The following is a 16,159-nucleotide window of genomic DNA, read 5'->3' as shown; positions in this document are numbered from 1 at the left end:
AAGGTAATGAGGTTGAAGATGAGCAACATGGGCATATTTGCAGGTAGTGGGGAAGGAGCCAAAGGATGAGAGATTTAAGATGGAAGAAAGGGAAAGAATGAGTGAAGGAATAAGTTCCTGGAGAAAGACATGCTGGGAAAAGATCAAGACTATAAATGGGAGAGAGGGTAGCCTTGGCAAGGAGACCTGCCTTTTCAACAGACTTGTGCAAAGGAAAGAAGAATGGGGAGGGGTGAAGGGATTGAAGAGTGGTTCTGAGACACAGGGTGGGAGAAAAGAGGTAAGTTCCAGTGGATGGCTTTTTTGTTTTTTATTAAAGTGGGATATGGGAATTTGTGGTGGGAGTGTCAAGAAGGAAATGGTATAGAGCATCTGAGTGGAGTGTGTGATTAAAGTCAAAAGAACTATTGTGCAACAATGAGGGCTTTGTTGACAATAATGTAAAGGAAGATTAAATAAGAAAATTTAAGAAAAGAAAAATAAATTGAAGGAATTAGAATAGCCAAAGAAGAAATAAAGCTATCACTCTTGTAGATGATATGATGATATACTTAGAGAATCCTAGAGAATCAAGGTATAAACTACCTGAAATAATAAATAACTTTAGCAAAGTTGCAGGATATAAAATAAACCCACATAATTCCTTGGCAATTTTATATATTACTACCAAAGCTCACCAGCAAGAGATAGAGAAATTCCATTTAAAGTTACTGTAGACATTATAAAATATTTGGGAGTCTACCTGCCAAAACAAACCCAGGAACTATATGAACATAATTACAAAACGGTTTTCACACACATAAAATCAAATCTAAATAATTAGAAAAAATATCAGTTGCTCATGGGTAGGCCAAGCTAACAGTAAATATAACAATTCTGCCTAAATTAATTTGCTTACTTAGTGCCATAGCAATCAAATATATATATAATAGAACTAGAAAAAATAACAAAATTCATCTGGAAGAACAAAAGGTCCAGAATAGTAAAAGAATTAATGAAAAGAAATGCCAAGGGAAGGTGGCCTAGATGTTCCAGATCTAAAATTGTATTATAAAGCAGCAATCATCAAAACTACTTGGTACTGTCTAAGAAATAGTAGTGGATCGGTGAAATAGGTTAGGTACACAAGACATAGCAGTCAGTGACTATTGTAACCTACTTTTTGATAAATCCAAAGACTCCAGTTTCTGAGATAAGAACTCAATATTTAACAAAAACTCCTAGGAAAATTGGAAAATAGTATGACAGAAACTAGGCATAGACCAATATCTTACACCATACAAAAAGATAAAGTTAAAATGGGTACACAATTTAGACATAAAGGGTGATACTATAAACAAGTTAGGAGAGCAACAAATAGTTTTCCTATCAAATCTATGGAGAAGGGAAGAATTTATGACCAAATAAGATATAAAGAACATTATGAAATGCAAATGGGTAATTTTTATTATATTAAATTAAAAATGTTTTGCATAAAGCCAATGTAACCAAAATTAGAATGAAGCAGAAAACTGGGAAACAATTTTTTTTACAGTCAGTGTCTCTGATAAAAGCATTTCCAAAATAGAAAATTGAGTGAAGTCTGTAAGAATATAAGTCATTCCACAATTGATAAATGGTCAAAGAATATGAACTGGCAGTTTTCAGATGAGGAAATTCAAGCTATCTATAGTCATATGAAAAAAATGCTCTAAATCACTATTGATTAGAGAAATGCAAATTAGAACTCTGAGGTACCATCTCACACCTTTCATAGTGTCTAACATGACAAAACAGGAAAATGATAAATGTTGGAGAAGATGTGGTAAAGTTGGAATACTAATGCACTATTGATGGAGTTGTGAACTGATCCAACCATTCTGGAGAGCAATTTGGAACTATGCCCAAAGGGCTATAAAACTTTGCATACCTTTTGATCCAACAATACTACTTCTAGGTCTGTATCTCAAAGACATCATAAAAAAGGAGAAAGGACCCATGTGTACAAAAACATTTATAGCAGTTCTCTTTATGGTGGCCAAGAATTGGAAATTGGGGGCATGACCATAAACTGGGGAATGCCTGAACAAGTTGTGTTACATGAATGTAATGGCATAAGAAATGATGAGCAGGTGGGCTTCAGAAAAACCTGGAAAGACTTGCATGAACTGATGCTGAGTGAAGTGAACAGAACCAGGAAAAACTGTACACAGTAACAGCAACATTGTGTTGCTAAACGTTGATAAACTTAGCTCTTCTCAGTAATGCAATGAACTAAGACAATTCCAAAAGACTCATGATGGAAAATGCTATCCACATTCAGAGAAAGAACTATGGAATCTGAATGCAGATTGAAGCATATTATTTTCTCTTTTTTCCCCTGTGGTTCTTCTTTACATGACTAATGTGGAAATGTTTAATTTGATTGCATGTGTATAGCCGACATCAGATTGCATGCCATCTTGGGGAGGGAAAGGAGGGGGAGAAATTTAAAATTCAAAATCTTACAAAAGTGAATGTTGAAAACTAAAACAAAAAAATTTTTTTAAAGAAAAAAATAAGACATTTGTAAAACGCAGTTGGCACAGCTTTATGACTGTCTCTAGATATATTCAGGAACACATGAACAGGAATAGAGAAGGTGGATGGTGAAGATTTTATAAGAGGTGATGAGTAACAGGACAAGGAAGTAAGAGGTTCAAGGACTATTGACTACATATGCTTGAACTAGTCAACTATAATGTCAAATCTACAGGAAAGGATGTCAGCCAGAAAAAGAATAATGGACAAGAACAAGGAAGAAAAGAAGGAACCATTCATAGTGAAGATAAAGACTGGGCTTAGAAGGGCTAAGGCAGTAGTAGAGATGTAAGAACAAGGGAGGTTCTGACCAGAAAGGGATATTTCTGCTTGTTGGCTCATGGAGATGGAATACTTGTGGACAATGGTCATAGGAGAGCATATATATTTATATACTGCTTAAATGCACTACAAGGGTGTATGCAGTATCAAGGAAGACCAGTACCTCTGGTGTAAGGGCTTGCCAAGTCTTTTTCTGGGCTGCTCATCCATCTTTGGTGTCCACCTAGCACTCAACTCTCACCTGTAGCTCCAAGAAACTGAAGCATGTGCAGTGGTCACACCCCAGTAAACTGTCTCAGCGGACAAGCTAAACCAGGTTGATGGTATTGGACGGGCCTCAAACTTCTTGGTGATTTAGTGGGGATCTAGCCCAAGCATGTGAAGACTTCTCTGAGCAGAATAGGTGGATGGGAACAATTTGTTCCAATGACCATGAAAATGGCTTGAAGCAGGTGCCGTGGAGCACTTAGAACTTGGTTTAGATATCAAAGATGCCAAGGTCGTCCACTACACCGTCGTCTTGCCTTTTAATCTTGCCATTGGACTTTTGTGACTCTGGAACTCTGATGACTTTGTGCAACTCTGTCTTACTTAAATCCAATTCATGCACAAGTCATAACTCCATGATGTCACTGGTCTTCTTTGAAAACGACGATTAAACAGCTTAAATGAAAAGTGCTTTACATGTTTTCTCATTTGATCCTCACAACAACCCTGTGAGGTAGGTGCTATTATCTTCACTTCATAGATGAGAACAGAAAGGTTAAGCAATTTAACCAATCACACAGCCAGTAAATTTCTTAGGCAGGATGTGAACTCAAGTCTTCCTAACTCCCAACACCCTATCGACTGCCCACCTTGCCTCATAGCAAGTGCTATGTGCCAGGCACTATGGTAGGCATTGTGGATATAACTTCTAATCCAAACCAGCTCATTACTCCTGGAAAACCTCTCCTCTCCACCCTTGCAACCTTCTCTTTCCGGCAATGTATCCATCTCTTAAGGAATCTATCTTGGAGTTTCTCCCAGGAACCTCAATTTGAGAATGCACAGATGCCATCCACTCATACTGACTTTAAAACCAGATCAGCACATCACTCCCCAGACTACTTTTCCAACTTGTCCCCATGTGTACCTCCCCCTTCCCTTTTCATTTCCCTTATTTGAACTGTCTGCCCTTATTGGAATGTAAAGTGTTTCTTATACATGCAAAAATTTTTATAGCCACTCAGATAGGAGGGAGAGACGGAGAATTTGGAACTCAATTTTTTTTTAAAAGAATATTTTAAAAAATCTTTCATGTAGGAAGTAGAAACATGACTTCCATGGGGCTCCGGCTTCCACCTCCCCCAATTTATGCAAAAGGTGACTGAACAAACTTTGGAGCTATAGAACCCACAAAATGACACAGAGAAGCTAACCTCCCATTGAGGACAGCCCAGCAGGCAGGAAGCGGCCAGCTCAGTGCTTTGGGAGCCCACCCAGCCCCATCTGAGCCTGAGGTTTTAGCCACAGGGCGGGCCTGACCAACCACCAGCTGGAGGAACTTCAGATCACCAGCAGCTGTGGCAGTTTCCAGAATTATCAACACATAGATGCTAAGGACAAAGTGAGAGGTCAGTGCAGTGTGGACTTTGGAATCCAGTACTTGGGAGCGCGGTCAGGCTTTGACCCCAGGGCAAGAAGCCACTGAGGTACCCTGGCCCTGCAGCCACCGCCACGTGGCAGCTTCAGCTTTTGGCCTGCAGAGTGTAGGGACACCAAGCGACCAGTCTGAGGGGTAATCTCTCTTGCTTTAACCTGCTTGGATCTGGATTGTGGTCTAGATTGGAAGTCCTGGGGTGTGCAACCAGCTTGCCAGAGCATGTGGAGGCTTCAGAGGGGGCACCCAACTAATTCCTGCTGCAGCTGAGAAAACCCCAGAGTTTGGGATAAAGCTCTCCTGTCTGGTGGCAGAGTCCTACTGTGGCAAAAAGCCCAGGGGTCAAGTGATTGAGTGGCAACATGAGCAGGCAAAGGAAGCAAAATAAACAGAGCAACTCAACTTTACACTCCTATTTTGGAGACAAAAAGGATCAAAGCATGGACCAGGAGGAAGACAGTGAAGTAAAAACTGCAGCAAAAACTTCAAAGAAAAATACGAGTTGCTTACAGGCCATATAGGACCTTTAGAAGCAAATAACAGAAGTGGAGGAAAAATTGGGAAGAGAAATGAGAATGATGCAAGAAAATTATGTAATGAGAGTCAACAGCCTGACTGAGGAAAATAACACCCTAAAAAACAGACTAACTCAAATGGCAAAAGAGGCTCAAAAAGGCAATGAGAAGAATGCCTTAAAATGCCAAATTTGCCAGATGGAAAAAGAATCTCAAAAACTCACTGAAGTGAATCATTCCTTCAGAATTGGATTGGAGCAAATGGAAGCTAGTGACTTAATAAGAAATCAAGATGCTGTTAAACAGATCTAAACAAATGAAAGAATAGAAGGCAATGTGAAATATCTCATGGATTTAAAACTTATTGGACTACCTGAAAGCCATGATCAAAAAAAGAACCTAGAAATCATCCTCCCAGAAATTCTCAAGGAAAACTGCCCTGATGTTTTAGGAGCAGAGGGCAAAATAAAGGTTGAAAGAATCTACCGATCACCTCCTGAAAAAGATCCCAAAAAGAAAACTCCTAGGATTATTATAGTCAGGTTCCGAAATTCCCAGATGAAGGAGAGAATATTACAAGCAGCCAGGAAAAAATAATTTGAATATTGCGGAAACACAATCAGGATAACACAGGATCTGACAGCTTCTACATTAAGGGATCAAAGGGCTTGGAATATGATATTCCAGAGGTCAAAGGAGCTGGGATTAAAACCAAGAATCACCTATCCAGCAAAACTGAGTATCAAGTTTCAGAGGAAAATATGGTCATTCAGTGGAATAGAGGACTTTCAAGCATTCTTGATGAAAAAACCAGAGTTGAATAGAAAATTTGACATTCAGATACAAGAAGCAAGAGAAGCATGAGAAGGTAAACAAGGAAAAGAAATCATAAGGAACTTATCAAAGTTGAACTATTAACATTCATACATGGAAAAACAATAATTATAACTGATGAAACTTTTCTCAGAAGAAAATAGTTGAAGGGAATATAAATGTACATATATATAGGAGGATATATGGGCATATGAATACATATGTGAATGTGTGTATATATATGTTTACAGGTATACATAGAGGGCACAGGACCAATTTAATAAGAAGAGATGATACTTAAAAGGTGAAATTAAGAGGTGATAGAGGAATATAACGAGAGGAGATGGGGAGAGATAGAATGGGGTAAACTATCTCATATAGGAGAGGCAAGGGAAAATGGTTACAATGGAGGGGAAGAACAGGATGCCAAAAAGGCAAAACCTTATTCTCATTGAATTTGGCTCAGGGAGGAAATGACATACACACAAAATAGGATACTCACCCTACAGGAGAGTAGGGGGGAAGGGGATGAGAGGGGGGATGATGGAAGGGAGTGCAGGCTGGGGGGGGGAGGAAAGTTGGAAGCACCCACTTTTGAAAAGGGGTAGGATCAAAGTAGAGAATAGAACAAGTGGGAGGTGGGATAGGAGGGAGGGAAATATAGTCAGTCTTTTACAATCTATCTACTATGTTTTGCATAGCTACATGTGTATAACCTATACTGAATTGCTTATCTTCCCAGTAAGGGTGGGTGACAAAGGAGGAAGGGAATAAATCTGGAATTTAAAGTTTTAAAATCAAATGTTTAAATATATATACACTATTATTAATATTATTTAACATGTAACTGGGAAATAAGATATACAGGCACTGGGGCATAGTGATCCACCATGCCCTACTGGAAAAGTCGAAGGGGGTATGGGAGAAGATATGGAAGAGAGCAGATTGGAGGAGGGGATATCCTGTGGGACCGCTATTTTGGGGTGGTGGGTAGGGGAAAAATGGGGAAAAAAAATTGTAACTCAAAATCTGGCAGAAATGAATGATGTAAACCAGAAGTTAATAAAAGCATTTGAAAAAAAGGTAAAAAAAATCTTACATGTAATTGAGAAAAATGAAAAATTCAATGTTTTTTAAAAAATAATGTAACATCTTTGAAAAAACTTTTTTTCTTGTATTTGTACTCCCAGCACTTACCAGTGTCTGGCAAGTAAAATGTACTTAATACCTGTTCTACATTTCAAAGTACTAAAAATGAATCAATTCATTCTCCCATGGAGCTTGCAATCCCATCTGTGCATATGTAGATAGACAACAGAAATATAATAAATACAAATATATGCAAGGTAGTTAAATACAAAGTAGTTTTAGCAGGAGGTTACTAGTGGTTAGTAGGATCAGGAAAGGCTTCATGCAGAAAAGGGTGCTTCTGCTTTGTTGGGTTTTTTTGTTTTGTTTTACTCTTTGGAGGAGAGAAGGCAGGGCAGTTGGGATTACGTGACTTGCCCAAGGTCACAAGGCTAAAGGTTAAGTGTCTGAGGCGGGATTTGAACTCAGGTCCTCCTGACTCCAGGGCTGGTGCTCTATTCGCTGTGCCACCTAGCTGCCACTTCTACTTTGTTTTAAAGGAAGAGAAAGGTTCTATAAGGTAGAGAAGAGAGACTACATTCTAGGCATGTGGCACAATCAGTGCAAAGGCATGGAAACAGGAGATAGAGTCATATGTATAGAGAAAAAAATCACTTTAGGAAGACTACAGAGTGTGGAAGGGAGAGTAATATCCAGTGAGGTTGGAAAGATAGATTGGGACTAGGTTGGGGAATTTTTATTTTATCCTTAGAGGCAACAGGAAGTCACTAGTTTGAATGACAGTTAGATCTATGCTTGAAGAAAATTACTTTGGCAGCAGTGTATGGGATGAGCTTTTTTAACAAAAGTTGAAAGGTGATTAAGACCTGAACTAAATGGTAGATGTATAAGTGGAAAGAATAAGCTGGATGTGAGAGATATTCAGTTCCCTTGACTGTTAAAAGGAAGGGATCTCAGAGATCATCTACTTTCTTCCTTTCATTTTACAATTAAGAAACTTCAGACCTAGAGAAGTTTTATGACTTGTCCGAAGTGATATGGTTAATTAGTGGCAGGGTTTGAATTAAAATCTAGCAGGGTAGATATTATTGGAGAGTCCTATGAAGGAATAAAAAAAAAAAGTCAAATTGTTTAAGGTGAAATCTATGTACGCAGTTTCTTGTGGAATGAAGCCTGTCTTTCGGCTCTTTGTGGAAATAATGTTTGCTAAAAACTAATTTTTAATATAAAAAAATGAGCAATGGATACAAATTTTGAAAAGAAAGACATTCATATTTGGCATAAAGGGGAAAAAATTTCTGATGATTAGAGCTACCTGAAATAGAGTCAGCTTCTTCAAAAGGAAATCTCTTCATGTGAAAGAACAACCAATAAGTAGGTGTTTTGTAGTGAGGATTCAGGTTGGATCAGATGGCTTCTGAGGATTTTTTTGACAGAGATTCTGTAATTCTCAATAAGGGGTTTAAGTAAAAATGATGTCATGGAAAGCACATTGGACTGAGTCCCGTGTCTAGATGTGGTATTTACTAGGTGTTTTTAAATCTAAGGTATGCACTATTTGCCAGTGATGGAGGCTATTTGGAGTTCCGGTTAGGAAATTCTTTATACCTAATCTGAATCTATTTTACAACTTCTTTTTGTTGCTTTTTGTTTCATCCTGGGGGGCCAGGCAGAACCAGTCCAACACCTTTTCTATATGACCATCTTTAAACACTAAACAGGTACCCTAAACCCCAAAGTAATCTCTTCCCCAGGATAAACATCTTCAATTTCTTCAAATGACCCTCATATAGAACAAGCTCCAGACTCTGAATCCTTCTGGTCGCCTTCCTCTGGACACATTCTGGATTGTTAATGCCTTTCTTGCTGAAATGTGGTGCTCTAGTGAGGATGGTGTTCTACATGTGGCTCCGTTAGGCAGGAGTGCAGAGGGACCTTCCCTTTCCTAGTTTGGGTCAGTATACTTCTTTCCTGAAGTCTAAGATGCCATTAAATATTTTTGCCACATCACACCTAGTAACTGAATTTCTAGACCACTAAATCCGCCATATATTTTCACATAAAAAGTTAATAGATTCATTTGTATTGGCTGCAGGAGAAAAATATGATTTGCCCTGGAATGAAAAGGATTGATTTGCCCTCAGATATTGCCACATATCTTACAATCTGAATGTTTTCAAACAAGATACTTTTTAAAGCATCTTTATTAAAGTTAAAAATCTGGATCTGTGATGGTTTTTTTAAAAGAATTTTTATAAATTAAACAGTCTAAAACACATGCAAATTATACATATGTAATAATGATATTCACTAATTTATGTATATTGGTATCTAGAAGCTTAAATTTTTTACATTTTTAACACCTAATTCTACTTACACGGTGTATGCAAAATTGGCAAGTATGGTTAGGCTATCATGAAGCAACCATAGATAGAAACTAATTTCAATCTTTAGCTTACACAGTATTAGAGAAGCCTAATATTTCATCACCAATATTGTTTTATCAACAATAAGCACTCATAAAAGGAACAGTTACTCATTATAACTTTGATTCTCCAAGAAACACAATAGATTGAGTCTGTACTGAACAATACAATTGTGTGGCTTTTTTTCTGTTTTGTTTTTTTTAAATAGGATTTGACTCTCTTTAAAGAAACTGACAGAAATTGGTGAGTCAGAGAAATAGACCTGGTCATTAATCCAAGAAGGTTTTCTAAGATAAGTTATAATGCCTTGCTCTACTATTCTGAGAATAATTAAGAATCCATTTGAAAGTCCTCTGCAGAAATATAATGTAGAATTCCTATTAAGTAAAGGGTGTACAAAAACTTCTAGGAAACAAAACACACTGTGCTGTTATGCTCAAACCAGGGTACTTTATTATTTATTTGTTTTACATTTCTTAAATAATATGGTCACTATAGTGTAGTAGCTTCTACTAATTTCAAATTAAACATTTTCAAATTTACTTCAGGGGGAAATGCATTCTTGTGCTAAACACAATATGCCTTTCTCTGAAAAGTCTGGAAATTCTTCCTAAGGCAACTTGAAAAAAAGATTCAAGTTAACTTTTCACTACACTAACAGCCTAATTTAGTCAATGTTCCTAAAAGAATGTGCAGTAAATTCACAAATCAAAAGAAAACACTGTAAACATTCTGGTATTTGGCTGGAAAGACTCTATTTCATGATGATTTAATATCTTCCAATATTCCAATCTTTCTGATAATTTCCATAACTTTTGGTGAGCCATACCCATCTATAACTAAAATTTTATAAAGAAAATATTTTTGAAATGAAGGTGCATTGGTGGCATTCCCTTGTCAGTTGGCATTTTGTGTTGCAGGATAAAATGCTAATATTTCCTAGCAGTCTACTGCAGCTTAAATTTCTATCCCTCATTTTATATGCTCAAATGTATGTTGTTTCTTTAACTGGGGCAACAGGATTCTTTAAACACAGAGGTCTGGTTGAGTTATGGCCTTTGGTTAAGAGGATAAGGTCCTGATCCCACTGTCATTCTTTTATCTGGAAAGAAAAAAGGACAATTACTAAGATTTAATTAATCTTATGACAGACAAGATTTAGAACTAAAAGGAATGAACTTGACATACTGAAGAGAAACTTTTTTCATCCTCCCCAGTGGAATCACAATTTCTATTTCTGAAAACTTTTCTACTTTTACACTTCTTGATTGATTTCATTATTCCTTGAAATCCTTTAGCTAAGTTCTAGATAAGTATTTCTTAAAGAATAGTATGACTATATAATAGTATAAAAGCAAACATTAGATTAGTTCCCAAATCCTAGGACACAAAGAAACTGAGAAAGAATACAAAACTCAATCCTATTTTGACCATAAATAAATCTAAAAGTCTTTGCCAAGCAACTAATGAACTGGTGTGGGGGTCCAGGGAGAGGCTGTTATCTTTAAAAATATGATATTTCTAGGCTGAGCTGAGCTTAAAAACTAAGACTACATTGGAATATCTCACAATTTTAAAAAATGGATAAATGGTTTGTGGATATTATTTTTACTCCATTCATTCAGAACTTTTGCATATGCCCAAGATCAGAGAGATGATGTGTAGCTGAAAAGATTCAGTGCCCAAATCTTCAAGAAACTAGACAATTAGCTTCATATTACATTTTTGCTGGCAAAAAAACCAAACTACTACCAACCCTATCAATCATTTATGAATGAAAAATATTTTTAAATTTTCATTCACAGAACTGCAATTTTAGATTTGTATCGGGAACAAACATTAGCTAAGATAAAATTCTGAGGTTTTTGTTTGTAAAAGGTAAAGCTTAGAATGGAGTAACTAGAGAAAGCAGAAAGTAATTACTTAAAATGTTAGTCTAGTATTAAATAAATGAAACCATCCTGGACTTGAATCTTAGTTTTTTTTTAAGTCAGATCTAGGATGTTATCCATTCGGGAACTCTACCAATGCTGATTAGTACCTATTTTGCAGTTGACAGACTCTGAGAACTGCCTGAGGCACTAAGGGGGTTAAAGGACCTGCCCAAGGTCTCAAAGCAACATTTGTGTCAGAGATGCTCTTAACCTCAAGGTGAACTGTCTATCCACCATGCCATGGCTGGATCTTCGCACCTCAAACAAGAGTTACTGGTTTTTAATTGCTTACCCAGGGAACCCTCAAACAGTCTTGAAAACTATTTTTCTATTAGCAGGATGACAGGCATGGTTGGGTTACAAAATGTACTGCTGAATGGGATCCATTGATAAGATCATAGATCCAATAGAACATAAGCATGAAAATTCCTTAATTCCATAAATAAAACATTTATTTAGCTTGTCTAAAAAAGGATAATCTACATTATAAGACTAGACATCAGACCAGAAGACGTGGGGCGCTAAGATTCAGCTCAATCACACACAGATGAATGACCTTGGGCTAATGCACTCCCCTTCTCTGGAATTCTGCTTCTTCCATATTTGTAAAATGAAGGGTTTGGATACAACAATCTCTAAAATCCCTTAAGTTCTCAAATTCTGATTATTCTATGGCAATTTTAATTGTTTAATAATGTTCTATTTAGTATATTCATAACCTTTGATTCTGAAGTCCTATCCAAATACTACATTGTGTTATAGGGCTACACCCCTGGGTCCTCAAAAGCTATGGAGGTAGAAAAGATAATGAGATCACAGATTTAGAGTTGTTAGGAACCTTAAAGGTCATTTAGTATGGCCATCTCTTGGTCATTTTAGGACTAGGACTTGGACATCTTAGGACTCACTAAATTCAGAATGGCTCATCACCAAGGTGGCTATAGTATGAGGAATTATTTTGACTACTGTAACCTTTAAAGACTATCTACTAGGGACGGCTAGGTGGTGCAGTGAATAGAGCACCAGCCCTGGAGTCAGGAGGACCTGAGTTCAAATTCGGTCTCAGACACTTAACAATTACTAGCCATGTGATCTTGGGCAGGTCACTTAACCCCAATTGCCCTGCCTTCTCCCCTCCAAAAAAAATAGGTTTTCTCAGCATTGGTAGAGGAAACACCTAACAAAATAATCAATCCTTGAATTACTGAAATATATGTAAAAAATTCATGGAATCTTTGGAGTCTTTAGGAAAGGCTATATGTTGAATTTAACTTTGATGTTACTTAAAATTCTAGTAATAACAGTTATTACAATTAGTTTAAATGTCATAATCTTACATGGAGATCTGAAATCATAAAATCCACTTTAAAAGTTAAATTTGATTTTTAAAAAATCACAATGCTGCTAAAATCCATATTTACTACCATACTGTAAGGAATTATTTCTCTGTGTATGCTGTGCTTTTTTCAAGCAAATAAGCCTTGCTTTTCATAATATGCTTTTTCCTGAAAAGTTATACAGCCTAGAATCACACAATGTTAATTCCAGCAAGGATCTCAGAGAATATAGACACAATGACATAGGTATACAGTTAAAGAAATGAAAGTCTAGAGATAAAATGATAATCAAGATTACATAGCTAGTTTGTAGCAGACTTGAGACTAGAGTCAGGTCTCCTGATTCATAGGCCAATATTCTTTCTGGTATACCTTGCCAAGTTCTGGAAGGGTATGTAAAAGTATATTGTAAAAAATGAAATCACATCTCGTTTGAGGTATTTTATTTTTATTATTATATCTTAGCTCTTTCTATCAATAAATGGAAAAAAATAATATTTCAAAAATGGGGGAAGAAAAAACTATTTACTTCTTCACTTTTGCCAAATGAAAAGTAGTCCTATAAAATAAATAAGTCATTCCTTAATATACAAGACTTACAGGTTTAGAGTTTGTGTTGAATTACATGTTTAACATGTTCTATTTTTCAAAACATTTTCCTTAAATTAAGAAAATAGAGTGATGCTTAAGACTATAATTTCATTTGCTCAATCTGCATAGACAATTCAACGTCAAAGCTATTTTGAAATTATAAAGTTTGGCTTGGAGAAGGTTAGTTTTCCCTTTTGTTTTACAAGTCTGAGTTTGCTCAATGGGGAAGGGGAAACAGTGGGAGGGATAGATGAATTTTTAAATATTTGGTAATTTAAAATAAAAATAATAAACTAAAAGAGGGAAGGAAAAATGAATTGAGAAATTCTGTACTACTGCTATATTCCACGATTTCTCTTGACCTCAATATGGACATTTTGAAATTAGTGCCATAACCGCATTACTGTACCTCAGTGACAACACCTGCAGCTATAGTAGAACCACTGTAACGCAGCATGAATCTCCCCAGTTCTTTAAAGTCTTTGTATAATTCAAGCGCAACAGGTCTTTGTGTCTGTAGTTCTACTAAAGCATTCTGGCCTTTAGTCAATAACCTGTTAAAAAAAAATCATTTGGACACATAATATAGATATTTACACCTAAAGTAACATAACAAAGAAGTTTAAAACAAACAGAGAAACAAAACCAGTTTCATAAGCAGAAAAGGCAAAGGAAATCTTTTAAAAACAAATATATAAGACATGTAATCTTGAATCAATTATAAGAAAGCTATTAAACCTAGAAACACTAATTTATGTATTTTCCAGTAATATAAATACTTTCATTATCATTACAATACCTTTTCTTCAGGGATCATTACAGTCAGGAACAGGTAAAAGCAGTCTTGAGTATACTAAAAATCAACCTTAAATGAGATGATGTTTAGTGGCAGAGACATGCTACCCCCCATCAGGGTCCTGGGCAAAATTAAAAACGAAAATACATTTGTCTTTGGTGCTATCATCCCAATTTCTATAATCTCTCATAGGATGTTGCCCTCTGGCTATCTAATGTTTCCCCTGACCTTTCTGCAGTTTATCAAAACAGCTCTTCTCAGAAGTACCTTTCCCAAAACAACAAAGAACATAAGAACTCATAGAATTTGGAGATCTTAAAGATCATTCAGGCAAATATTTTCATTTTATACATATGGAAACTGAAATTCACAGATGTTAAGTGACTTGTCCAAGATCACATGACTAGTAAATGAGAGAAGTAGGATTTGGCCTTCGAAATTAACATTACTTCTAAAAGATTTAAGGCACTATATCCATTTGTAAACCTCATAGCACTATACTTAAATGTAGGCTATTATTGAAGACTGGTGAATTCTGTATGCTGTAGCAAGCTGAATGAATACAGAAAATATGGATTTGGAAGATGAATCCTCAAAGACTAAGTCTGTTAAAAGTGAGCACCTATTTCAGCTTTTAGCAAAGGAAGAGAGAAGAACTATAACTGTGGACTTACTATGACCAGTCAAGAAGAAATAATAGGTGAAATGGACCTGAAAAGGGATATTGTAAAAAAAAAAAATGACTATCAACTTACATTCAAATATATCATGGAAGAGAAGGGAACACGGGCCCCAACCAGCCATGTGCTCCAGATTTTGGAAAAACAGAACACTCTATACAATAACAAACTGTAAACAACAATAATTTTTAAAGACTTAGAAACTCTGATCAATATAATAACCACCCATAAATTTAGAGGACCTATTTCCTTTTAGATATGACAGTCAGAAATTGAGACATGTTTGTTTTTCCATTCTGAACACAGCCAATGTTAGAATCTGTCTTACTTAACAATAAATATTTGTTACCCTCTTCCCTTTACCCCTAAAAAAAAAAGATATTCACTAAGTCTGTAAATAACTAAATATGGGATAAATCTGTACAGTATCAAGAAGCCAGGAGTGCTAAATGAACTGAGGTTGAAGAAAACATAGATTTTAATTATATTCAAAGTAAGGAGCTAAACAAGGAATGGAAAATATATTGCTTGGAACAACCTCTATGACACTAGGTAACAGAATAAAGTAGAATTACTTTGTTCCCACTTTGCTGCCATCTTCTTTGCTAAGGAGAATGATTTTCAAATATGGCTAAGAAAGATTGCAAGACTAGGAAGAATGAAGAAGCCCAAGAAAAGTGAAAGGACATCCTACCTACTTTAAATAAGTTTAAGTGTCTACACTAATTCTATTACAGAGAATGTACAGAGAATGCAAGAATAACTTGCACATGTGATCACTAGATTGCTGTTGGTAATCTTTGAGGAATTGTGGACCACAAAACTCATCCCAGAAGGCTGAAGAAAGACAAATGATGAACTGATTTTTGAAAAGGGAAAAGCTATATGTTTATTTAATTGAAACAAATCTCAAAAATCTTTTAAACGTAATAATTGCCATTTTACAGTGCTTTAACATTCACATAGTGCCTTTATCTAAATTATGGTTTATGAGCACTTAAACAAGAGCAATCATTATAAACCAGATTGGGCTGAGAACAAGTCATGCCCAAATGAGTTATTTTCATTATTTAAAAATATGATTCAAAGACTGGTAGATCCAGAGAAAATCTCAACAAGGCATCTAACAAAATTTATCATGACATCATTACAGACAAGATGAAACTGGATGACGACAGATGGATTCACAATCAAATAAAATGACTGATTAACGGAATCATGTTTACCTGGAGGCAAATCTAGTGCATTTCCACAGGGCTCTGCTTTTTGATCTATTCAATATGATCATTAATTTGGATAAAGGCTCAGGGATAAAAATCATCAAACAACATAAACCTTAGGAAGTCATTTAATATGTTGTATATGTCAAATGCAATATTTAAAAATAACTACAGAATTTAAAAGTAGGTTAAAACTAACAAAATTACATTATCCTTATATTTCAAGTGCTACAATTAGAATAACTGTCTTCTGAACTTTGGATCAAAAGGCTAAC

General features: G+C 35.9%; 1 protein-coding gene across 3 annotated transcripts in view; it reads right to left on the bottom strand.

The window, feature by feature from the left end:
• Window positions 1–9,756: 9,756 nt before the first annotated feature.
• Window positions 9,757–16,159, bottom strand: part of HBS1L (HBS1 like translational GTPase) — a 120,055-nt gene continuing 113,652 nt past the window's right edge. For 2 of the 3 annotated variants that reach the window (XM_069077320.1, XM_069077323.1), the window contains 2 exons: window positions 13,598–13,742; window positions 9,757–10,428 (listed from right to left, as the gene is read on the bottom strand). In XM_069077320.1, the coding sequence (XP_068933421.1) occupies window positions 10,417–10,428; window positions 13,598–13,742 (157 nt within the window). In that variant the 3' untranslated portion in view covers window positions 9,757–10,416. Of the gene's footprint in view, window positions 10,429–13,588; window positions 13,743–16,159 lie in introns of those variants that run through there. The other variant, XM_069077321.1, reaches the window with a different exon arrangement.

This window comes from Petaurus breviceps, unplaced genomic scaffold (assembly GCF_028583685.1).
Source record: "Petaurus breviceps papuanus isolate PSGF00001 unplaced genomic scaffold, PetGlider_PUasm1.0 90977, whole genome shotgun sequence".
Lineage (NCBI taxonomy): Eukaryota > Metazoa > Chordata > Mammalia > Diprotodontia > Petauridae > Petaurus > Petaurus breviceps.
This window is presented reverse-complemented; position numbering and strand designations above follow the sequence as displayed.